This window comes from Molossus molossus, unplaced genomic scaffold, assembly GCF_014108415.1.
Source record: "Molossus molossus isolate mMolMol1 unplaced genomic scaffold, mMolMol1.p scaffold_m16_p_22, whole genome shotgun sequence".
Classification (NCBI taxonomy): Eukaryota; Metazoa; Chordata; class Mammalia; order Chiroptera; family Molossidae; genus Molossus; species Molossus molossus.
Window position 1 is genome coordinate 24477663 of NW_023425358.1, and position 23885 is coordinate 24501547.

The following is a 23885-nucleotide window of genomic DNA, read 5'->3' on the forward strand; positions in this document are numbered from 1 at the left end:
CTATGCCCTGAACCAGAATCGAACCAGCACCCCTTCGGTGCACAGGGCAACGCCATCCAACTGAGCCCCACTGGCCAGGGCTGAGTGTGGCTTATGTACACGTGCGTATTGGTGCATGTGTGGTAGGGTGTGTATGTTAAGAGGTGTATGAGGACTGGGAGCAGATGTTCAGACATTCTTAAATGTTGATATGGGCAGACATTCATGGGGACGCATCTACGTTGGTGTGTTACATGCATTCGGTGCGTGTAGGCTCATTCATTTGTTCATTGGTTCCTTCATTCATCAGAATTTCTTGGATGCTTGCCCACACATATACACATAATGTAAAAAGTAAATAGACAAGAGAAATATGACAGAGGTAAGTATGGAAATTAAGGGAGAATGGAGAAGTTAGTTCAGTTGACTAATCAGGGGAGACTTCCTGGAGGAGGTGACACATGTGCTGAACCTGGCTAAATGAAGCGAAGGAGCAAGACCATTGCATGTAGACATATATGGACAGAAATAGCAGCATATCACCAAAAACTACAGAGTCTGGGTTGGTTCCATTCCTCAGAACCTTCTACCCCCAGCTGCAGCCCGTCAACCCTCCAGAGTCCCAGGGAACAGGATCACAGAGCAGGGAGAAGGCACGGATACCAAGGAGCCAACACTTTATTTTGTGCAGACCAAGCACGCTGGGAGGCCCACGCCCCACGGGACAGGCTTCTGCCGGGCCCCTCTCTCCTCTTGAGGGTGGCCACACTGGCTGTATGAGGACCAAGGTCCCCTGCGGAGGCCAGGCCGGTCTCTCTCCACCGAGTCGGAAGTCTTCGAGGACCGTGCATCTCAGGAGGCTGGAAACAAACGGAGAGCAGAGCTGATAAACGGGGCGCAGGCAGCGTGTCTTGGTGAGGAGTGCGGAAGTGTGGGGAGGCCCTGGAGGCTCGTGTTCCCGAGTGGCACTCCTGCAGAGATCAACAGAAATGAAGACCTGTGGGTGGCAGAGGGGAAGCAAGTGGCCGGAGACAGGGACAGGGTTCCTGAAGGACCCAGATGTCCCCGGGCAGGGTAACCTGACATTTAGTGCAGCCACTGGGGGCCGGGCTCTGTCATCCGACTCACGATGCTACCTGATGTAGCTAATGTCATCATCTCCGTTTTCCAGCTGAGAACGCAGCTGCTCGGTCAAGCCACAGCGCTCGCCCACAGCCTCGTGGCCAGTGGCGGGAAGAACCGAGCTCATTTGGTTCCGGAACCCGTGACACACGCGCGTCCTGGGGACGGGCTGTGCGCTCCGATTCAGGGCTCCAGCGGGAAGGCAGGACCCAGGTTCATCTTTAGGCAGGAGCTCTGTCTCACCGTGAGCACTGCTGGGAGGGGAGGGCACTTGAGTTTAAAGAGAAATGGCAGAGACAAGATGTTCCGTGTCGACTCCTGCTAAGGGCTGCTCCCCTCATGGACGTGTGCCCTTTACTTGGCCTTTGAGTCTGCGTTCTGGGTCCCCGAGAGCACAATAATGTAAATGAAGAGCAGACCTCTCCTTGGTAATTGAGAGCAGAGAGAAGGCCATGTAAAGTCAAATTAATTTGCTCCGAAACATCCGAGACCATCTCCACGGAAGGGGCACCGGCTTTCCGGTGGGCTGGCGGGGCCTGTGACAGTAAGGTCCCTGTACGCGGAGGGCGTGCAGGGCTCGCTTCGGTCCGGGACACCTGCAGTCTGGGCCCGGAGCGGCTGTGCCTTCTGAGATTTGGTGAGGGGGTCACTGTGGCTGTGGACCATCACCGGGCTGTGGGTCTCTACCGTGTGTGAACCTGGAGGGAGGTTCTTACCCCTGCCCCCCTGACGCCCATCCTGCTGTAGGGGTCTGCATTCCCGCTGGGGGCCAGGAAGGGTGACGCTCAGTGCCCTCAGGGTTGAACACGCCCTTGGGTTGGGTTGATGGCAGACCCACGGAGGGACCTCAACCTCGAGGCCCCCTCCTTTGTTCGACAGCTCCTCCAGCTTCAGGAAGGATGGAGCACCGGGAAGACCAGGGCTGGCGGGGGCGGGGACTTTGAAAGCCCAGCCCCCCCTTCAGTGTTGCCCCCGCCCCCTGGACCCTCTGCTTTCCCATGTGTCTGCACTTCAAACAGCACAGAAAAGGTGGCACCTGGCCGAGCGTCCCTGATAACGGACCCTCTAGGCTCTCGTCCTGGAGAGAACCCAGCCAGGGCATTCACGGCGGCAGCCGCTCTAGGCGCCAGGCCCGTGGGCGACCTCGTTTGAGCCCCCAAGACGACCCCAGCCCCTACTTTTACCTGAGCCGGTCCTACTTCGGGAGGTACTTCTTCATTATGCTCTCCACGTCCCCGTCCTTCCTCCCTGTCCCTGGCTCCCTGCTGTCGGGGGACCTTTGCTCATCACCGTCACCCTCCAGCCGGGGGATTCTCGGGCGACTCTTAATGCTGTCGGCGCTTTTGAAGGACACGATGGAGCTGGAGGAGGAGGAGGAGGAGTCGGAAAGGTGAGCGGGGTCCTCTTTGGACCCCGGGCTCTTTTTCAAAATGGTCTTGATCCCTGAGAGAAAGGTCCGGTCGGCCTCCTCCGTCTCGAAGTGGACGGTTGGATGCGGCGCGCCGCCTTGCCCATCTGTGGCCGCTCCCGCCAAGGATCTGGACGTCTCGGGCTTCCGGATGGCCGGGAGGAAGTCGTCGAAGTCCACTTTGGCCTGGCGCTCGTAGTTGAGGCTTGGGGGTCTCCAGCTGAATGGGTCGCTGCCCAGAGGGTCCCCCATGAGGTGGGCAAACTGGCGATTCTGGAAGACGAGCGACTCCTTTCCGAGGTCCGGGCAGCCCCCGTCGTCCAGCGAAGATTCCAGGCAGCGCCTTCGAGGGCGCAGCGTGGGCGACAAGAGTGTGTCCCTGGGCAGGGACGGGGAGCTCGGTTTCCTCCCCAAGCCTGGCCCTGCTTCTAAGAGGGACTCGCAGGAGCCAAACCGGCTCTTCAGTTTCTCCGGGAGCAGTGGGGTGCCCTCCCCACTCTGGGAAGAGATGCATTTCAGGCTGGTGGACCTCAGGAGACCCGCTGACGCCCCAGCGGAGTCCTCCACGTCCAGGGGGGACTGTGCCCCCGACCTCAGCGAGAGGGGTCCCTCGGCACTGCCTGCCTTGGCCTTCCTCAGCGTGGACACCCCGGTGGTCTGATAGATGGGGACAGTGGGCCAGTCCTCCAGGCCCAGCGCCGACCCCGGGCCTCTCTGAGCCCTCTTCCTCCGGAGCCCTCCCACAAACTCCGACAGGGCCGCCGACGGACTCGGCAGCTTTTCCCTAGACACGGGGGAGGTGTCTGTCCTCTGAGATGGGGAAGGAGACAGAGCGCCTAGTCCCTCCCCCGGCTTTCTCTGGACGTCACACTCTTCGCCGTCCCCGAAATGGCAGTGCTTTGGCTGGCGGAGGGAAAGGGGAGACAGGGGAGAGACAGACTCGCCCCCCGTGGTCTTACAAGGGACATCCCGGGCTCTGCTCAGGGCCAACGCCCGCTGGGTCCTTGCGGCGTCGCCGGCCTCCTCGTTCGTCCTGTGCCAACAAGAAAGATGCAGTCGGTAGAAATCGTGCAATTCAGACAGTTTGTGCGAGTGGGGTGAGGGCCACTAAGCACAGGCACGGATACTATTTTTCTTTGGAAATGCCACCCTACCGCATTCTCAAATGAACCGTATGATTTAATGTGCAAATTCAAGCCATGTAAATGATTTCTTGTTGCTCTCTGAAATGCAATTTCTGTCTATAATTAAACCCAGCTCAGTACGTTGGAGTAGATTAAAACCGCAGCTAGGGCGAGTGACTTAGATTTATGAGGCGTCATATCTGACGTGACAAGCCCATCACCCCAGAGCCGACTGCGGAGTCAGTCATTTGCTTCCTGGAGACGCGGGGAGACCTGCAGGAGGTTAGTGGTTGACTCAGGGGCCAGCCCAGAGGACAGTCCCACCAGAAAGGCTTCTGAAAGGCAGTGACCCAAATATGCACCTCAGGGGGTTGCTCTGGGACACCCTGATTGTTCCATGGGTGGGGTGAGAGTTGTCCCTCTGCAAGGGAAGCATTCACATGAAATCCACATGAAACCAAGACCGAGCACAGGAGGACAGACGGCTCCTGTCCTGGACCGACACCAGGCGTGGCTTCCGTACGGCTCATTTGCAGCCGCTCAGCCAACACCACCTCCCTTCTGCAAAGGAGGAGCCCGGACTAGAACAAGGGACATCGCTCAAAGGAGAGAGGCTGGAGGCCACCAACCATTCCCTTAAGTCCTTCCTCGAAGACGAACACCACCAGCCCACCCACCAGCACAGCTCTGCTTTGGAAAAAGCAGGAGGGGTGCGGGCTGTCAGAGTCTGGGCGCGGCAGACAAAGCCGGGCGACTGCACGAGGCTGGGAGCGGCGTGTGTACGGGCTTCCGGTCAGTGTCCCACTCTCCGCATTGCCATTCTGGCTGTGACAACAGGAGACAGACCTCCACAGAAGGGTGGTTGGGGTCTGGTGGAGAGCGTCAGGGGGGATTCTGGCTCACCGCGGTTTGAGAGCATCCTTCCCACAGCACAGGGCAATAACACAGAGGCGTGGAGTCTGGGAAGGAGGCCAAGCCAATGGCCCCTGGAGGTGATGCCCAGAGGGGAAAGGAGGTGCACACAGGGCCGGGGATCGGGTCTTTTCCAGGGGTGTGGGTGGAGACCTAGTCACTGCCTCCTGAGCCCCCGAGGCCAGAGCTTCCTCCATCCCACACAGCTCAGTCCTGGGGCTGGCCGGATCGGTTGCCATGGCACTGATGCTCTGATAAAGGTTCCATGAGTGACAGCACAGGGCTGGGGCTGCTTATCTGCCTCCTCTCACTCCTGAGGTCAGCTGGCTGGAGGGTCAGCGGGTCAGTGTCACGGTGCAGGGGGGATGGGGGGACACAAGGTCGAGGTCACGGTGTAGGGGGGCTGCCTCTGTCACCCACTGCCTTCACCATCCTCAGTCCTCCTCCTGCGGGACCGAGTCCCTGCTCTCTCACCGACTCCCTCTGACTCACCTGCTCCCGCCGCACCGGTGCCCCGCTGCGCTCCCGTCTGTCCGAGCTCCCCCCCACTGCCCGCAGCGTCACGGGGAATCCGAGAAGGAAAGGGGAGCCCAGGGCGCAGCGCCTGCCCCCTCGCTCCTCAAATAATGGTGGCGTCGTGATGAATAACTGATACTCAGTCATTAATGGCTCTTCGTAATGAATAGTTAATGGCGATCACTACGACTGCTAATAATCTCTGGATCGCCCGAGCCTAGCCGACCACCGGACTGAGCGGGAGCCTCAGCCGAGGTTCCCAGAGGGTCGCGCGGAGAACCGATGGGCAGGTGGCCTCCCGTCTCCTCAGTCCTAAGAAGGGGCCCCGTGTGCTAAAACGAAGGCCACGGGTTTGGCCGGAGCAGCCGCCTCCTGTCCCTGCTCCAGATGGCTGCCAGCCCCCATCGCCGGCACAGCCGGACCCGGGCCGGGAGAGGCGCTGAAGGTCCCTTTAGGATCACCCAAAAGTGTGTTTGTCAACATCACTGCTTGGAAATGGCTCCCCTAACACATCACAAGATGGCCCGCTCACTCCTTTCTCTCTTTTTCTAATAAACAGCTTGGTGCTGCCGGGGCAGTGGCCTGCCGCAGAGCTGACAGGTCGTTGCTGTCCTGCCTGGGCCCGAGGGAGCCGGGAGAGACGGATGTGTCCTGAGTGCCCAGTCTCATCCATCGCCTGCCACGTGGGGATGGTGGCACCAAGAGCTCCTGTCCCAGAATCACCTGGGACTCTCCCATCCTGCTCACCCCAGCTCCCATCTCCAGCGCGGGCTGTGATGTCAAGACAGTGATGAAGGAAGGGAAGGAAGAGAAGTTACCAGAGGAGGAGGAGGGACAGACGGAGGAGGAGCAGGAGGAGGAGCAGGAGGAGGAGTAGGAGGAGGAGCAGGAGGAGGGACAGGAGGAGGAGAGGAGGAGGGACAGGAGGAGGAGGAGGGGCAGGAGGAGCAGGAGGAGGGGCAGGAGGAGGAGGGACAGGAGGAGGAGGAGGAGGAGCAGGAGGAGGAGGAGGAGCAGGAGGAGGAGGGACAAGAGGAGGAGGAGGGGCAGGTGGAGGAGGAGGAGGAGGAATAGAGTAAGAGGGGAGGAAGTGGGGAAGTCACAGGGCTTGAGCCTGTACTGTCAAGATCTTTCAAACTTGCATTTCTGCACCCTCTGAGCTGGCACGCAGCAGATGCTCTGTAAGTGTTATCAAACTGAATCAGGTCTACCTTGGGAATCAAGTCTACGAGGAAGAGGAAGTAGGTAGGATGAGAAAAGTGGAGTAAGGGCCAAGAGAAGAGGGAAGAGGAGGAAGCAGGAGACCAGAGAAACTGAGGTGAGAAGTGATGGAGGAAAGGAGGGTCCGGTGGAGATGGAGGAGGGGAAGAAAGGGAGAGCGTGAAGGGCAAAGGCAAGGGGCACAGCGGGGCGGGTCACAGGGGGCGCAGGTTGGCAGCTGAACATCCGCCTTTCTCATCTCCAACCAAAAGGTGGGACGGGCTGGGGGCGCGCCGAGTCGTCAGCAGCCCCAGAGTGGGGTCTGGTGGCCCCAGCCTGTGAGTGCTGGTGTCCAGGACAGAGGGCACAGGCTCATTGAGCCCAAGCCCCAGGGGCCCCAGTTCTGGCGGCCTGGGGGAGGTCTGACCCCCTTCCCAGAGACCCGGCAGGGGCAACACCTCTGCAAGGTGTGCAAGCCCCAATGTCCCAGCGCAGCCACAGGCCCCTGGCTGGCTGTCACCACACTGTGATCACTGAGCTCTGCCAAGGGGCCCAAGGGTTTGACGTCTTGCGGGCAGGGAAGGCTGGGTCCCCCCTTTCGAGAGTTGTCTGGTGCCTTCACAGCCTCAGCTGGTGGGCTTGAAGCAGACACGCAGCCAGGCAGTGTGGCCTCCTGGGGGCTGGAGAGGAGAGGGTGTGGGGGCGGTGAGGAGGGAGGGAAGGTGTGGAGGGGAGCGGGGAGAAGGAGAGGAAGAAGGAAGTCTAGGCCGAGCGCTCCCTCCTGCATTTACCATTCAGAAACCCACCATCCCTGCGACACCGATTTCTACTTCCCGTCTCCATTACTACTCAGAGTTAGAAGCTCCTTGCGCCCGCTCCTTTCTGCGTGGAGACTGCAGACTTTCGCCTGAATTCAGTGTCCTCTTGCAGGCTTCAGGGTCTGAGACAGGATGGTCCCCTCCATTTCCGTCCCAGCTTTGGAGATTTCAAACACACCCTGCCGTCTTCGGCGGGGGCCTGGGAGGGCTCATTTTTTCCCAGCCGTCCTCACTGGACAGCTTGGCTCCAGTGGAACCCCCTCCACCGGCCTCGCGTGATGGATGGCTGGCGGGTAATCTAGATGTCAGCGCACCTGCCTCCCGAGCCTTGGCCAAGGGGAGGGATGATGGATAGAAGGCTGTCTGAGTCGCTGGGAGACAGGTGTGGACAAATGCCAGGCGGGGCACTGTGATTCTCTAAGGAGAGACTCCAGAAACATCTTGGGAACTTCTGCTGCCCACCCTTTAGTCTATCCAAAGTGGACGAGCTTCTAGCATACCTGCAACAACAGGGAGCCTGCAGGCACCCGGAGATCCCGCCACAGTGGTGCCAGAGTGGTCCATACTGGAGTGCAGGGGGTGGTCAATGGCCGTCACAACAGCCACCCTGGCTGTGTGCCAGCACTGTGCTGGGGCCATGGACACAAGGGGGAATGAGCTGATGAGCCTCCCACCCTCTAGGAGTGGACTGCCATCTTCGCTAACAGTCTTCACGGCAATCCTGGAGGTAGGGGTTATGACCTTGAGGCACGGTGAGGCAGGTGACCTCCCCAAGCACATGGGTGGAAGTGACAAAGGCAGGTCCCAGCCCCAGGTTAGCTGACCCCACGACCAGCAGCACTGTCTCTATCAAAGCCCTATGGTGTAATTCAGGGGTAGCAGCATTTGCTTGTCCAGGTAACACGTGTCACTTGGTCCCTGTCTGCTTCTGCCACGTGCCAGCCATATGGCTTTGGGATAGTCACCTGACTTCTAACTCCTCTTGGCCTCAGTTTCCTCAGCTGTAAGACAGAGCAAACTTACCTTGCAATGTTGTGGATATTTAAACCCCAGGAGGGCAGCCTAAATGCTGGTGCCTAGAACAGTGCCCTGGCACATAGTAGGTGCTCAATTAAACATGTATTGAAAAATGACTGAATCTCAATCTGTGCACATAATAGGTTCTCAACAAACACGTGCTGAGTGAGTAAGGGAAGCGCCAGAGTATGTTTCTAGTATACGTGTTGCATGAGGGAGTGAATCTTGAGACCTCCGGCACATAGTAGGTGCTCAGTAAGTATGTGGTAGATGAATGCGTGGAGCCCCGGTGTCTGCCACTGAGTAGGTATCCAATAAATGTTTATTAACTGAATTGATGAGCAAGAGCATATATATGAAAATGTTCTAGAAGCATTTATGGCTTAAACTGGTGAAGGCTTAGCGGGTAAATCAGGACGTGAACATCCCGATACGCTGGACTTTCCGCTCTTTCTGACCTGCAAGGCCCCGAACAGAGCTTCAGAAGCAGACAGGCGGGGCAAAAGTAGTGCCCAGTCAGTCGGAGCACGTGAAGCACAGCGTTTATTCTTGTATTATTGCCCATTATTGCGTTATCGTCCATACAAACAACTGGAAGCCTGCGTTTGCCCCGCCCTGAATTGGTTTTAAAATCTTAAAGCTTGTCTGATTCTTTTTCCTGCACAACCCCTTCTATCAGAGCTAGAGAAGGCCCTGGAATGAGGGCCGATGTTCAGGAGTAAGCGACTCTTACATGTGATCCTGCCCGGAGCAGAAGAGGAAGAGGATTGGGAGATCGAAGGCGTTGGGTCAGCCTCGGAATGAGCCAGCTGCTGAGCCAGTGTCTCCGGCTTGCACACACCCCTCCCCGTGCCGGGCTGTCCTGTGGATGCGCCAGTGTACTAGTGTCTATCACAGTAGTACACGCTCCTCGAGTACGAGTGAAGAATGAAAAGTGCACCAATGTGTGTACGTGTTTCGTACACATCATCTCATCTGGCTCAGACTCATCACCCCATCTTGCAGATGAGGAAACCGAGGCTCCCTGCTGAGGAACCATTAGTTCAAGGTCACACTGCTAAGTGGCGGGGCCTGGATTTGAACCCTGGTCGGCCAGATCAGGAGCGCATGCTCTTTCCTCCCCTGACATCACACGCCCTCCAGATGGAAAGCGGAGCAGACACCTCAACGGTTGAACTCACATCGACACGTGGACGTCTCCCCCAGTCCACTGAGACAAAATGAACCCACAGAGCGCGGTCCGCGTCAAGGAGACGCTGGATCTGCTGGCACCAGTCACAGTCACACAGCAAAAAACATCATGTCCAGAGCCAGGGCCAAGCAGAGCTCCAGGAAACTCGAAGGTTTTAATGACACCATGAATCATCCCCAAAGGTACGCTGTCACCCCCATTCTTCATCCACACCCTGAAATTAAAGAGGACATTAAAAATGTATTGATGTCCTTTAATACTGGCGAGGCCTGGGATGGGAAACCAGATGTCCTTTCAAGATGGTCTGAAGGTTTTGTAACCGAGTCCAACACAACAATTGATGGTCCGCACTTAAACTTGACACGGTGCCCAAGACTCTGCGCGAGGCGGTGGAGAACGCGAGACGCTTCTGCAGCCCCTAGAGCGTGTGGGCACATTCTGCACGGTAAAGCTGCCATACACAGTGCCTTAGGCTCTGCAGGTGGTACTGACGTTCCTCTTCCCGACAGACCGCTAAAGCAGACAGGATTGTAATCTCCCCATTTCACAAACGGGGCTCAGAAAGGTAATTTGTCATGTGATAAATGGGAAATTGTCGGTTTAAACCAAGGAGCCCACCCCCGGGATCCATGCCTCCCACCACTCTCCTCCACTGCCCCTCATTATCCCATTTTACAGATGAGGAAACCGAGGCTCGGAGAGGTGAGTGGGCTTGCAGAGGAAGTAGCGGAGCTGAGGATCTCATCTCGGTCTAACGATACACAACACGGGGCTGAGCGTGGCCGGAAGACGGGCTGCCTTCCCCTCCCGGAGAGCACGCCAGTGGAGACTGGATGGACCACGGAGAATCAGCAGCGCAGGGAGCTCCAGGGACCTGTGAGCCGCGGGCTGCAGGTGCAGCAGGATGTCGTCCCGGGAGAGAGGGCTGGAGCCTGTGTGCACAGCCCTCCTGGAGGCCGTGGGCTGAGCCAGGCTTTGGGGAGAGGGTAGCATTTGGATGGTGGTGAGGGGTCAAAGAAGATACGCTAAACAGGTGGAGGAGAAGATTCCTCCTACCGGTTATTAGCTTATTCAGTCTGCAAAACCCTTGACAAAGGAGGGCAGAGACCTACATTTCAGAGGCAGGGACACAAGACTCGGAAAGGCCACCCAGCTGAAAGGGAGCCGGGATGTGAGCAGGAGCCACGGGCTGGGACAACCCAGGGCGCGCTGGACGTGGTGAGCTGAGCGGCCCCCAGGTCCTCAGCCTGGTCACTCTGGGCCTGAAGGTGCGAGACCTGAGTCAGAAGGCAGACTCTCTACGTATCCTCTAGTCCTGATACTGTGAGGTTGTGATGAGACAAGCTAACCCTCAAGGCTTCCCTGCTGTTCTCACAGATCCTACATGGGTGCTGAGTCCTTGACACTGGTTAGAAAGCAATGCAGTGGACGACCCTCAGTGGACGCCCGCCTGGGTATTTTCTGGGGTCAGCGGGATTCACCCTGTCCTCGTCCGCACGTTCTTACTGATTACCAGGCACTAGGACCAGCAGATTTAAAACACAGTTGCCCACCAGGATCACACCTGGAACTCTACGAAAAAAATCTATTTCAATGGGGGGGAGGGGCTTTTAAAGGAGTAATGATAAATGCAAGATGTTAATAATAGGGAAACTGTGTGTGAGAAGAGAGGGGGTATATGGGTGCTCTCTGTACATGGTGCTCAATTTTTCTGTGGGTCTAAAACTCCTCCAAAAAAATAAAGTCTTTTTTTTTTTTAAGAGAGAGACCGGAGAAACAAAACAAGCAAATGTAATATGTATTCTTAATGGGATCCTTCTTTTAGAAAATAAGATGATACAGGACAATGGGGATAATATGAATGTTGGGACCTTGGACAATATTATGGATTTGTTCATTTTCTTAAGTGTGATAATAATCCAATAATTAAGAAAGTCCTTCTTAGGAGAAAGGTGTGGAATTATTGAAAGAGAACTGTCGTGATGTTTTCAAGTCACTTTCACGTTGTTTAGCATGAAAATGTGTCTAGATATGTACAGACATAGATAAGGCGATGAAGATAGAAATGAAGTGAACATAAAAAATCATTAGTCATTATCAAATTAAGGTGGAGGCTAACAGAGTTGGTATCTGGACACCTTTGATGATAGGAGGAGGAGGAGGAGGGGGAGGAGAAGGGAGAGAAGGAGGAGACGGGGGAGGAGGAGGAGAAGAAGGATAAAAAGAAAGAAAGAAATAAAAGGGGAAGGGGGAGGGGGAGGAGGAAGAGAAGGAGAAAAAAGAAAGAAGAAGAAGGGGGAGGGGGAGGAGAAGGAGGAGGAAGAGGAGGAAGAAGGAAGGAAAGAGGAAGGAAGGGAGGGAGGGAGGGAAGGAGGGAGGGAGGGAGGGAGGGAGGGAAGGAGGGAGGGAGGGAGGGAGGAAGGAGTGTGTTCCAGGTGATTCTGAGAAACCATTGCTCTACAGATTATCTAAAAAGCAAACACTTTTACTCAACCCTTCAATGTTCAGGCCAACCAGAGCCCCCTCCAGAAAGTCCTCACCTCCCCCCCAGGGTGGGCTGGGGGTTCCCTCTGCCTTGCATCTCCCAACAGGACTGTTAGTCCTGAATTAGACTGCATTTTTCTTTTATGAACACCCAGTATCTAGAAGAGCGCTTCATGGAAAGTTTATGAAATGGAAAGAAACAAGCAGTGCAGGAATAGAAAGATGAGGGGTTGTGGAAGTGCAGAAAGAATGAACACAAGGCTCCATCTGCCTCTCCTGGCTGCTTGATTCAACCCCAAAGCCCTGCTTGTCAAGCCAGCCAGTGTGGCTCTTCTCGGGGCTTAAAACAGGCTCAACACCAACTTCCAGTTCACAGTCTAGAGTGAACGCATATGTCCAAACTCAAACTAAGAGCCTGGTTTTACTTCTACAGAATTTTAGACACTCTGGCTTATCAGAAGCGAGCGGGAGCTGGAACTTCATCCAGTCGGAACCCGTCCTTCTACACCTGGAGAACCAGACAGGAAGACCCCTCCTGGTCACACTCCGATGAGAGTGCAAGTTCTGACTCCAGAACTCCAGCCTGTGCCTTCTGATATCATTTCCATAATGTTCTGAAAGAACAAACTGGGTATGTAATTAAAATCTCTCATTGGAAAGGAGGTTCAACTTGGGCTCAACATATTTTAAATACGTTTTCAACGCATTCTTACGTTTTCCATGCCCAGACTTTGCTTTGCTGAATGCGGTATAATAGTTGTAGCCACATACAATCTCAGACTTATTTATAAAAGTAGCCAAGAAAATGCAGGTGTAAATAAATAAAAAGTATCTATCCACCCATCCACCCATCCACCCATCCATCCATCCACCCAGTCATCTATCCCCATCCATCCATCCAAAATCATTTACTGAGGCTATGATGCTGTCGATACAGAGAAGAATAGCCCTTGTAGTTAAGAAGCTTAAACTCTAGGAGGGGAGTAGATTCACCAAGTTACGACGGGAAGGAAATCCGAGTGAACATGCATGCCCTCTAGGGCATTGGAACTAAGGAAGGAATGTCTACTCAGCAAAGGGAAGAAAACGTCTACCTTAGCCTTCAGCATCCAGATGAAACAGACCAGCTGTATCAGAGAAAATCCTCATTGAAAAAAACTAGAAAAGATCAATTTATACTTAAAGACATTGGAGAGTCACCAAAGCAGCCAGGACTTCAAAGGCCAGATTCTGGAGAAAGGGAAGGACATGAGGGGAGCCCGGCACTGTGTGACACTTCCCCTGAAGTCGTCTGCTAATCTGAGGACGAAGAACTAATCCAAGGAACATACACATCCAGATATCAGGACTTACTACACAAAGCTACGTTGAGGCCACAGTAAATCAGCTTACAAATGAACAAGTAATAAAATGGAAGAGAGTCTATAGATGATACTGTTGTGAAACGTGGAAAGTATTATTTATTTTCTAATACCTATGTTGAACAATTGGATATCCATATGGCAATGAATTTAACCCCTAGCTCACACCATAAATAAATGTAATTTCCCAATGAATTGCATATCTAGATATAAGTTAAATCAATACAACTTTTGTAAGAAAACATGGGGGATATTTTTATGATTTGGGAGTAGGCAAATAATTCCACTACAAGATATTAAAAGTGCCAACAATAAAGGAAACAAATCCTAAATTTGGTTACATCAAAATGGAAGACTTCTGTTTGTCAAGATAAACCATTAGGAGAGTGAAAAAGGCAAGCCACCGAACGAGAATAGATTCACACACTCAAGAAAGAACTTGCATCTAGAATATATTAAGAACTTCTACAAATGAATAAAAAAGATAGACAGCCCAAAAGAAAAAAATGGACAAAGACTTCAAACATTTCACCAATGAGTATATCCAAATGAACATATAAGTGCATAAAAAGGCTTATATATCAGGAATATGCAAGTTAAAACCAAACTGTGACACTACTAATATCCACCAGAATCGCTACATTTTTTAAAAATGACAAATGCAAGTGTTGACAAGGATGCAGAGCAACTGGAACTCATTCACTGCTGGTGGCAATGAAAATCGGCACAACCATTTTGACAATATTTACTGAAGTTGCAACTACGTCTATGACCCAGCAATTTTGCTCCTGGGATATACTCCCAACAGAAGGCTGTAAATTCATGCAACAAATGATGTGTGCAAGGCTGTTCATAGCAGCATTATTCATAATAGTGCTAACCTGGAAACATTCTAAATGTCTACTAATAATAGAATGTGTGAATATTATTTTATATTCACCCAATGGACTATTACAGACCAGGGTTTCTCAATGGTGCCATAATTGACATTTGGACCGGAACATTTTTGAGGCCTTTCCTGTGCACTGTAGGATGCTTAGCAGTATCCTGGGCTGCTACACCAGATGCCAGTAGTACCTCTCTCTCTCTTTTATGACAACCAAAAAGTGTCTCCAGACATTAACAACTGTCCCCTGGCAGGAAGGGGGGACAGCGGGTAAAACTGCCCCTCCCTTGGACTATAGAGCAAAGACAACCAGTGAATTACTGCCACACACCACACTGCGGATGAATCTCATAAACGATACTGAGAGAGAGAAGCCAGACACCCAAGAGTACCACCGGATGCTTCCATTTATACAGAGTTCAAAATCAGGCATCTTATTTATAGTGTTAAAAGTCAGGATGGTGGTTGCCTTTGAGGAAGCAAGAGGTCATAACTGGTAAGGGTCTGGTTTGGATTTGGGTAGTAATTACATAGGTATGACTAACTTCTGAAAATTTCATAACGATATAATTTCCTTTGTGTATATGACATATTATATGTACATGAAGTATGTATATTTCAGTAAGAAGCTCGGTTAATGCAAAATTAGCTCAATGAGAGAAGCATAGATTCTAAAACAACCCTTTGAACCATCAATGATTGATCCAAATGCTTGTACACAAACTTGCAGCTAACAAGTGAGCCTCAAGATTCCTGAGAGACCCCCAGATCTACCATCCAAGACCTGGAGTTCTAGGCAACAGGCCACCCTCCTATCCCACGGAAACCCATCTAAAGGGGACGTTGGCTCCCATGGTGAGTCTTGGACAGAGACCAACTTCAGTTCACTTGCTCAGGCCTCGGGCTCAAGGCTGATGTATTCACATTGCACATTTCCACCCCTTCAGTTTCGACATCTTTTCCACCATCTTCCCAACAGTGAGAAAACAGAAAAGAACGCTATTGTCCTAGGAAGACAGAAAACCACACTCGAGAGAGGCCCTTTCACTAAGTATATTCAGGGCGAATTAAGATGCTTCTGAGCCCTGGTTCTCAGAAGCAGAGACCAGTAAATAAATGTACTATTGAAACAAGATTAGCATGGATGCTTAACCTACTTTGAGAACAAGCTGTTTTTAATGCTAAGTGCCATCCATTCATATTTCCATAATTAATGAACTAATTACAAAGAAGTCTTATCTAATCACTGAAGCGCCAACGTGACCCATCCCTGACTTTCATTTCTGCAGAAGTAATTGCCTTTCCTTGAAAGTAATACAACTTTACTTTTAAAACAATACCCTATAATTTAGACCTTCTTATTAATTCAAGCCAGCCTCATTGCAGATAAAAGTCAACAGGGGGCCCACAGGGGGTGGTGATGGTGTCTACATCTTTTTCTTTTTAAGGAAAGAACCACACGCCAAGAGTCTGGGGCTGCAAATGTTTACAGAAAGCAATTTTTCCCCAGAAAAAGGAAACGCCGTAATGCCATTTTTTAGCCAAAGGAAAAGCAGTTATGTTACGTCGGCACCAAAGCAAATGATACATACAACAGTAATTAGCGAAGATTACACAGTAATTAAAATCACGATGATTATGTGAGTGAGAATAATTTATACAATAATCTCTACGCTCACATTGCAATATGGTACACGTCCAACAGCAACAGAGGAGAGCCATGTTTTGTAATAAATTCGAGTCACAGCATCACTAATTATGTAGTGATAGATCGGTCACTGAAATGCAGGGATAAATACAGTCTCTGACCAGGATGCACACGATTTTGTTTGGACTTCCCAAGGCTACCGAACAGGGTCCACACACACTCTGTTTTCTCTCTTTCCTTCTGTTCTCCTTCTTCATCTTCCTCCTCCTTCTCGCCCTTCCCTCCCCCTCCCCTTTCTGTCTGCATGATCTTGTTCACTCCCATAATTCAAACTTCCCCTTGAGGGAGACCATCTGCTTTGCTTATTATTATTATTATTATTTTTAATTCTACCCCGTAGCATTCTCCTGCCCCAGGTGAGGCACTCTGTTGTCCTTTGGGGAAACCCCTCGTCCCCCCGTGTTCCTGTGGTTTGGGTGGGAATAATCCCATCTCCCAAGCTGGGGGTGAACGCCAACTTGAGCCTAAGGTAACAGGCTCCTTCCTTCCTTTTATCCATTCTGACTACTTCAGTGAGAGACACCGGATTCACTTTGGGCCAATCCAGGTGACGCTCAGCACCTCTGCGGAGGTGTCCTCCTTGCCGTCGGGCTCAGAGTGGCGCAGACCTGAGCTTGGAGCTGCTGGTCTCTGAAAGGAGCCAACACAGGGGGAAGCAGAGCAGAGAGGCCGGGGGGTGGGGCCCAGTCCCCAGATCACGTTTAGTCCCTGGATCTGGCAGTGCCTGAAGCTGGGTCTCCCCTTGCTGGCCAAGCCACCTGAGACGATACATTTTCCTTTTGCACAAGCCAGCTGGAGTTGGGTTTTACATCACCTGCACCCTGAAGAATCTTAACTACGACGTTACGCAGAGGTGTTCTGGCATCTCCGTGGACCGAGACCAGAGTCAGACCCCTGGACAGTTCCACCTGAGTGTCTCCAAACACATTCGGTTCAACATAATTAAAACGGAGTTCAGCGCTATTCCGCTTTCATTGCCAAGGGCGTCTCTGATTGGGGATCACAGTGCTCTGCGGGGGAGGGAGCCCGCGTGGAACACCAGTCACAGTTTGCCCTCGTCCTGCCTGTCAAAGCAGCGCCCCCGGGCCTGCCTGGGACGGAGAGAAGAGGGCAGAACGGAGCTTTTGCTTATTAACAGCCACGTTGGTGCCAGGCCCTCCACCAGCCCCTGTGCAGCTGTTAATTCTCTGATCCTTTCTGCAAAGGGGGTAGAACCACGGAGGAGGGATAGACGGTGTCTTGCTCATGGCCCGCCAGCTAGTAGGTTCAGATTAGAAACCGGGTCTACCAGAGAACCGAGCCTTTGTCGTTCCCCTACCTCCATCCTGCGTCTTCAAGGTCCCCTTGCTCGATCCAGTCCAACGCTGTGCCCTCCACCTGTCTCTGCCCTCAGTCTGTGCTCTGGGGAAGCTGAGCCCCAGACCTTCAGTTGTCCACATTATGTCCCATCAATTCTGACTCCATGTCACCAAGAACTTTCTGTGCGGTGGGAGATGGTCAACGGGTCTGACAAAGCCACCCTTGGGTCTCGATATCAGCATCATCCTTCTAATCGCCCTGGTAGACGCATACTTCCTGAGTACCTGCTGTGTGCCAGGCACGGTGCTAGGGACTGAGGTACAAGAAGGAAAAGATGAAATGGTCCTTAAGGGCTCACAGCCTAACAAGGGAGATAGACACTTGAACAGGTGATCTCAGCATAATATGCACATGGTAAGTGCTATGGGAGAGGAATATACGGGATTTGTAGGACATGGCACAGGGACCCCTGACCCAGCCGGGGACTCAAGGAAGCCTCCAGAGACAGGTGAACAGGAGACAGATGAGCTGGGTCTTGAAGGATGAGTAGGAGTTTGTCAGGTGAAGAAACACAGGAAGGGTGTCCAGCCAGAGGGCAGGTCGCAGACAAAGGACCAGGGGTGGAAGATCGTACACAGTGCATGAGGGAGACCCATAAAATACTGGGGCACAACTTATGAAGGAGAGAGAAAGGAAAACGAGAGCAGAGACGCAGACAAAACCAGATCACAGAGACGCCGTAAGCTCGCCGAGGTGTTTGAATTCTATTCTTCAGCGTAGCGGTCACCAGAGATTTTCTGTCAAGGACAGATGGCAACTATCTTTAGCTTTGGGGCCATAAGATCTCTCATGCTACTCCCTGATTCTGCCATTGTGGTGCACAGGTCACCGGAGACAAACAAACAACACCCCCAAACATGGGCATTGCTGTGGTCCAATAAAACTTCATTTCCCAAAACAGGTCAAGGGCCAGACTGAGTGATGGGCAGCAGGAGAGGATGGGAAGGCACAGACACGAGCAGAAACATCTACACGATTTCCATTTAGGGGGCTCGTACTTGTTGGGGCGTGGAAGACGGGTTAAGGAAGGGTAGCGTTGGCAGGTCTGTGCTGGGGACGAGGAGAGAGATGGCGGTAGCCTGCCTGAAAAGTGTTGAAAGTGAGAATAAATAGAAAAAAAGAGTCAATAGTATTTGCTTCGGTGGAGGCAGAGAAAACAAGATTTAGGGATCCGCTGAATCTGGGGATGGGAGAGAGGGAAGAGAGCCCAAGGTGTTTGAAGGGCTCCAGCTTGGGCGGCTTCATGAAGGACAGAGACACCAGGTGAGACTGATAACACGCGTGGGTGGCAGCAAAGGGCACCCTCTTGGAGATGCTGACATCCAGCTGGTCATCATCCCCGTGTCGGCGAGGAGGTACAATTCATAAGTTTAAAACTTGGGAGAACGGGGGAGGTCTAGATTTGGACGTCATCTGCTTGTAGCAGGGGAGTTAAATCACAGGACTGTCTGGATCCAGTGGAGACAAAAACTGGCAGGTGAGGGCAGCATCCCAAGAACCCCAGCATTTAGGGGCTGGGGGAGGAGCAAAAGCCCAGAAAAGAGAGGTTGGAGGAGCACCTAGAAACAGAAACATCTCGAAGGCCAAGTGAACAGAGCGTTCCAAGGAGAGTCGCCAAGGCAGGGGGAAAGCCCAGAGAAAGAGGAAGGCTGGGAAAACCCCCCATCTGTCTCTGTGGAAGCCGATGGCGTGGGGAAACGGTTTGGTAGGGTGCGGGGCAGGCTCGGGCTTAGGCAATGGAAGCATCCATGCGAGGGGAGTGGACGTGAGGCCTGGGGACCCCGCCTAGGAGAAGCTTGGCTCCAAAGGGGAGCAAACCGAAGGGCCCCGCAGGTACAGGGTGACGTACACTGAGGATGAGGAAGAGCAGCAGGTGTTACAGCCTGGAAGGAGGAACAGCTGGACGGGGGTCGAGGATGTGGAGAGAGAGGGGCACCGGGGGATCTCCGTGCTGGGGGCACAGGAGGGAGAGGACCGGTCTTGTCTTCCGAGTCCAGAGGGAAGATGAGGGCTGACAGATGAATGTCCAGACATCACAGAAGGTGAGTAAAAGAGGGGTTTCGGGTGTTTCCTTAGAGTGAGGGGCTGGAGGAAAGTCAGGAGGGTTTGGAATCACCGTCCAAGAAAATGAGAGAAGGACCAGAGACAAGACAGGAAGTCAGGAGTCTGTACAGTGGGGTCAGTGCCGGGACCCTGCAAACTGTGAGTGACCAAGGCTGGGGGTTCCGTGGGGGCATGGGGCTGGGGGTCCAGAGGGAAATGGAGCTTGGGCCCTCCTTGGAGAGCTGATGTGCTGTGAAGACGAGGAGGAAGTGGAGAGCCCAGTACGCAGCAGGGGCCCAGGGTGGACGCCAGCCCCTCGACAGCCGGGATGCCACCTGGAGCCAGACGTTCGGAGACACTCCTGAGCCCAGTGTGGCTGCCACCACCCAGCCCGGAGACCCGCTCTGGAGGCCACAAAGGTAATAGTGTCTCCACCTCCAGAAGCTCTCGCATTTATCAGCAGCAGCTGCACGAGGCCTGGGCTGTAAATCATCAAGCGTTGGCTGTATTTCTCCGGAGCGGATGTCCCCTTATAAATAATACAGAGGACGCTTTTATTGTCACGGCAGCAGTCGGCTTCCCCCCTCTTGTTTTCCGAGTGACCTTTCTCAGTCCAATTGGAAACGTCCACGAGACTGGTTTATTGATCTCTGTGATGTGCCAGGCACTACGGGGATGAGTCTACAGGAGGCCCATTGTCCACACTGTACAGAGGGACACTGGGATGATCTGCAGGTGTCTAGTCAAGTTTAAAATGCCTTTGGACCCAGAGAACCAATTTGCCCATGTGCTTAAGGATGCGTGTGTGTTGGAAGCCTTACAGGTTAATAGCAAGTACCCAGGAGGCAACTGAAAGCGAAACAAGGAGACTACAGTTAATAAACCATGGCAGAGCTTTAAGATCCTTTACAGGAATCCAGGAGAATGTAACAGGCTTAGGCACACTGATAAAGATCGCTGGAGTCTGTGGTCGAGGGGAGAAGCTCAATGTAAGAATTTATGTATAGTATAATATGCACAATATAGCATCATAGCACTTGTGGTTTTCAAAAAGCCCACACATATGCTATGTGTTTAATACAAGAACATATGTGTTTATAAACATGTAGAAAAAGATATGGAAGGATACACGCCAAACTGAAGATAGTAAAATGCCTTTGGAAAGGGAGCTGAGATTAAAGTTGTTGGCCAAGAGGATTTTAACCTTCTCAGTTATATTTTAAGTTCTTGAAAGGGGGGCGTAGTCACAGAGTACTTGTGAATCTATGACTAGAAAGACCTGGAAGTCAAGGCACCTGAACCCGAGGTCAGTCCTTACTATAAATTTGGCTAAGATATTTCTTTCCCTCTGCAGACAGACCTGTTTTCTCCACCTCATAATGAGCAAATTGGACTAGATAATCCCAGTGGCTCCTTCCAACTCAGAAGTTTCAGGATCTTCACATTGTAAACATAGTCCAAGGATATGGCTCAAAAATTTCAGGGTTTAACCCTAAGGGATCTGGCACTCAGCAGGCTCTTCGTAATCTCTTTCAGATGGATGTTGAGTGTCAAGTAACAACTCTTATGCAGTTTTAATATGAATAATAAGCCAGCTCTTTGCCAGGACATTTTGCCAGGTGAGTGATCCACCTGGAAAATGTCAGAGAGCATGGCAGTGTGGCAAATGAAGCACAGGCTTTGAAGGGATTCGAACCTGGGTGCAAATCCTACCTCTCCCACTTACCTGCTGTGGGACATGGAACTAATCACCGACCCTCTGTGAGTCACATCAAGGCTGGAGCAGAAATATTAACTGTATTGGCTGAGCTGTGACCAAGCACGTTAATATTTCCATTCCAGCATTGCTGTTACATTCAGTCATTCACTCAACAAGCATTTATTGAGTACCAAGTGTGTGCCAGCCCTAGGGACACAGACATCAAGAAAACAGACAAGGCCCTCACAGCCCTTTCTTGCCTCCTGCTTCATTGCCGTCCTTGGTGCAGACACCTCCACTCTGCATGAGCTGGACACGGAGGGCTTGGAAGGGCCGAGCCCAGAGAGAGGGGGAAGAGCCCTGCAGAGGCCTGCCCGGGATGCTGAGGACCATCTCTGCCTCGTCGCTGGGCCTCAGATCCCTGCTCTGTAACATGGGGCTAACGGTGTCTGTCTCGAGTTCCGCTGGGCATCATCAACTAAATGCTGACATAACAGAGCGGCTCATTTTCTTGAGCTCTTTCAAGATGCCAGGCTCACCCAGAGAACGACTTCGGAACCATCCCCTGAACCTTGACGACAACCCTGACTTACTCATGAGGAGACACGAACAGAGAAGTTCAGTAACTTGCCGCGACCCTCACAGCTGCACAGGAGTAAATAGAGGTTTGGAATCCAGCGGCTCTGACTCCAGCCCATGTACTGAAACCACCGCCATCTCCCCCTTGAATGGGTGCTACGCCCTTGAAAGAGTGTACGCCAAGGGCAGAGCACCCTTATCTGCACCCTAACACAGTTATGATGAAACTTGGAGAAGATGTGAATGAACATCCATGTTCTCCTGGGGCAGCCTCTGGTTCTGCTTCTGTTGCCTTATACACTGGCTAATGGAGTGGGGGGGACAACAGTATTTAGTTATCAGGAGAGCAAAAGTCCTCATCATTTGGGGTTCACAGAGCACATGGCTCTTTCTCCATACAGGCCTTCGCTTTTCATTAAGAGCAGTGATCAGATGATCGGGCTTTCCTTTACTCCCCAGGTGCACCCCGTTCTTGGAGGCTCTCTTGGATCATTTCGACATCAAACCTTTCAGCCTCAGATGATCTGCAGCCCCGCAGACATTTGCCATGGGCAGAAAATACCCGAAAGGTTGAGTGCCGACTTCCACCGTTCTTTTTTAGATTTTTTTTTTATCCTCACCCAAGGACATTTTTCCATTTTTTGTTCAGGTAGAGTGAGAGGGAGAGAGAGGGAGAGAGAAAGAGAGAGAGAAACATCGACGCAAAAGGGACACATCGAGTGGCTGCCACCTGCACGACCAACCAGGGCCGGGGACAAACTGCAACCAAGGTACGTGCCCTTAGCGGGAACTGAACCCGGGTCTCTCTGGACCGCAGGCCGACGCTCTAACCGCTGAGCCAAACCGGCCAGGGCCCACCTTTCTTTTTATAAAGACAATGCTCGGCTTCAGAGCAAATGCCTTTCAAGTCAGCAAGGGCTTGTCTGGGCTTGCTCCATTCATCTGTGGTGTTTCTCTCTTTCCACATTGGCTCTTCGGTTATCACAGAGCAGTGTGCGTGTCATCTTAATTACGCATCTGCTTAATCCATAATTTCTGATTTAAGGTCATTAGCTCCCAATTACAAGAGGGCCACCGTGTGAGCTGAGAAGAATGGAACTAAAAAGCAAGAGGGGTGGCCGTTTAAGTCCTGCAGCTAAGGGTGACTCCCAAGGCTCATTTGTCAGCCCAACCTATTGCTGGCGATGCCAGAGATTTGTGAGGGTCCCAGCTCAGGTCGTGATGGGATTCCTCTCCCTCTGGGGTAGGGAAAATAGAAGATCTTGCTGTTCAAACAAAGCTAAAATTTCTAAAGGAGAAACCATCCAGACTGTCTTTATATTGACTCACCATTGAAAAAAAAAAATACAAGAAAATGCAAGTGACTATGTTGATTAAAATTTTTTTAAATCTAGAACTATCTGTAACTGGAAAACAAAAAGAACTCGCCTTAGACAGAATGCAACTATGATAAATACACAGCTATTTAAAAAAATGTTCACCCCATGCTATTTAAAATCGTTTGGACAACCACACCTTATGGAGAGTTGCATTAGATCCCTATCATTACAACTATTTGGGGCAGTCAATACAATTATATTTCCCGTTCTTCAGACGGGAAAGAGAAGACTCAGAGAAGGTAACTGACCTGCCCGAGGTCACACAATGAGGAAGTGGGAGGGTCATATCTCAAATTGTCTGGACCGTGACTTGCCCTTGTGTAGGCCAGAGGCAATGGAAGACTTGAACAACAACCTTCAAAATCTGAGGCTATTCGTGATATTGGCCATCCACGGCCAACAAGGAGATACTCTTACCTGGGGCTGAGGATGTGGCTGCTGGTAGCTGAGTGTCGAGAGGGGGTCCTCACGGTGTCTGTGGCCACAGACAGAGTACAACTCAACCAGGACCGCAGACTGCCCTCTGGCTGGGAGCTGAGGGTGGAAACATTATCTCTGGAAGAAGAGTGCAGGCCACCGTCATCACAATGACAACCATAGTAACAACAATAACTAGACAGTCACCTGTAATGTAAGCTAGGCCTTGTGCTAAGTGCTGTACCTGCATAACCTCAATCAATTCTCACACCACCACCCCTGAGGGGTGGTCGCTGGTGATGTCCCCATTATATAGATGAGAGAATGAAATTTGGGAAGGCCAACTCGGGTCTTGGCCAAAGTCAACTAGCTAGTTAGTGATGAAGTTGGGATGCAAACCCTGGTCCCTCTGGTTCCAATACCCATGCTACTAATCACTGCTCTTTCTTGGGAAGATAAACACTCTTATATGGATGTTGAGGCATATCTAATTTTAGAGTAAATTTGGCATTAAATTTTATACCAGATGATACGTTCACAGAGTATGTTAAGTGTGAAGATCTTAACTCCTTACCCACTTTCCCCAGAATCTTTGTGGACAGAATCTTTTATTTTATGCCCCCCAAAGCAGCACAGGGAGAATCCTGTGTGGGTTTCTTATTGATGTGGGCACTCAATTATT

General features: G+C 51.9%; 1 protein-coding gene across 1 annotated transcript in view; it reads right to left on the minus strand.

Annotated features, from left to right (window-relative positions):
* Positions 1-685: 685 nt before the first annotated feature.
* Positions 686-23885, minus strand: part of MYO18B (myosin XVIIIB) — a gene marked incomplete at its 5' end in the record, with an annotated part of 230771 nt that continues 207571 nt past the window's right edge. Inside the window, 3 exons of the mRNA XM_036277288.1 lie at positions 686-839; positions 2286-3542; positions 23204-23341. Of these exons, the coding sequence (XP_036133181.1) occupies positions 2297-3542; positions 23204-23341 (1384 nt within the window). The remainder of the gene's footprint in view (positions 840-2285; positions 3543-23203; positions 23342-23885) is intronic.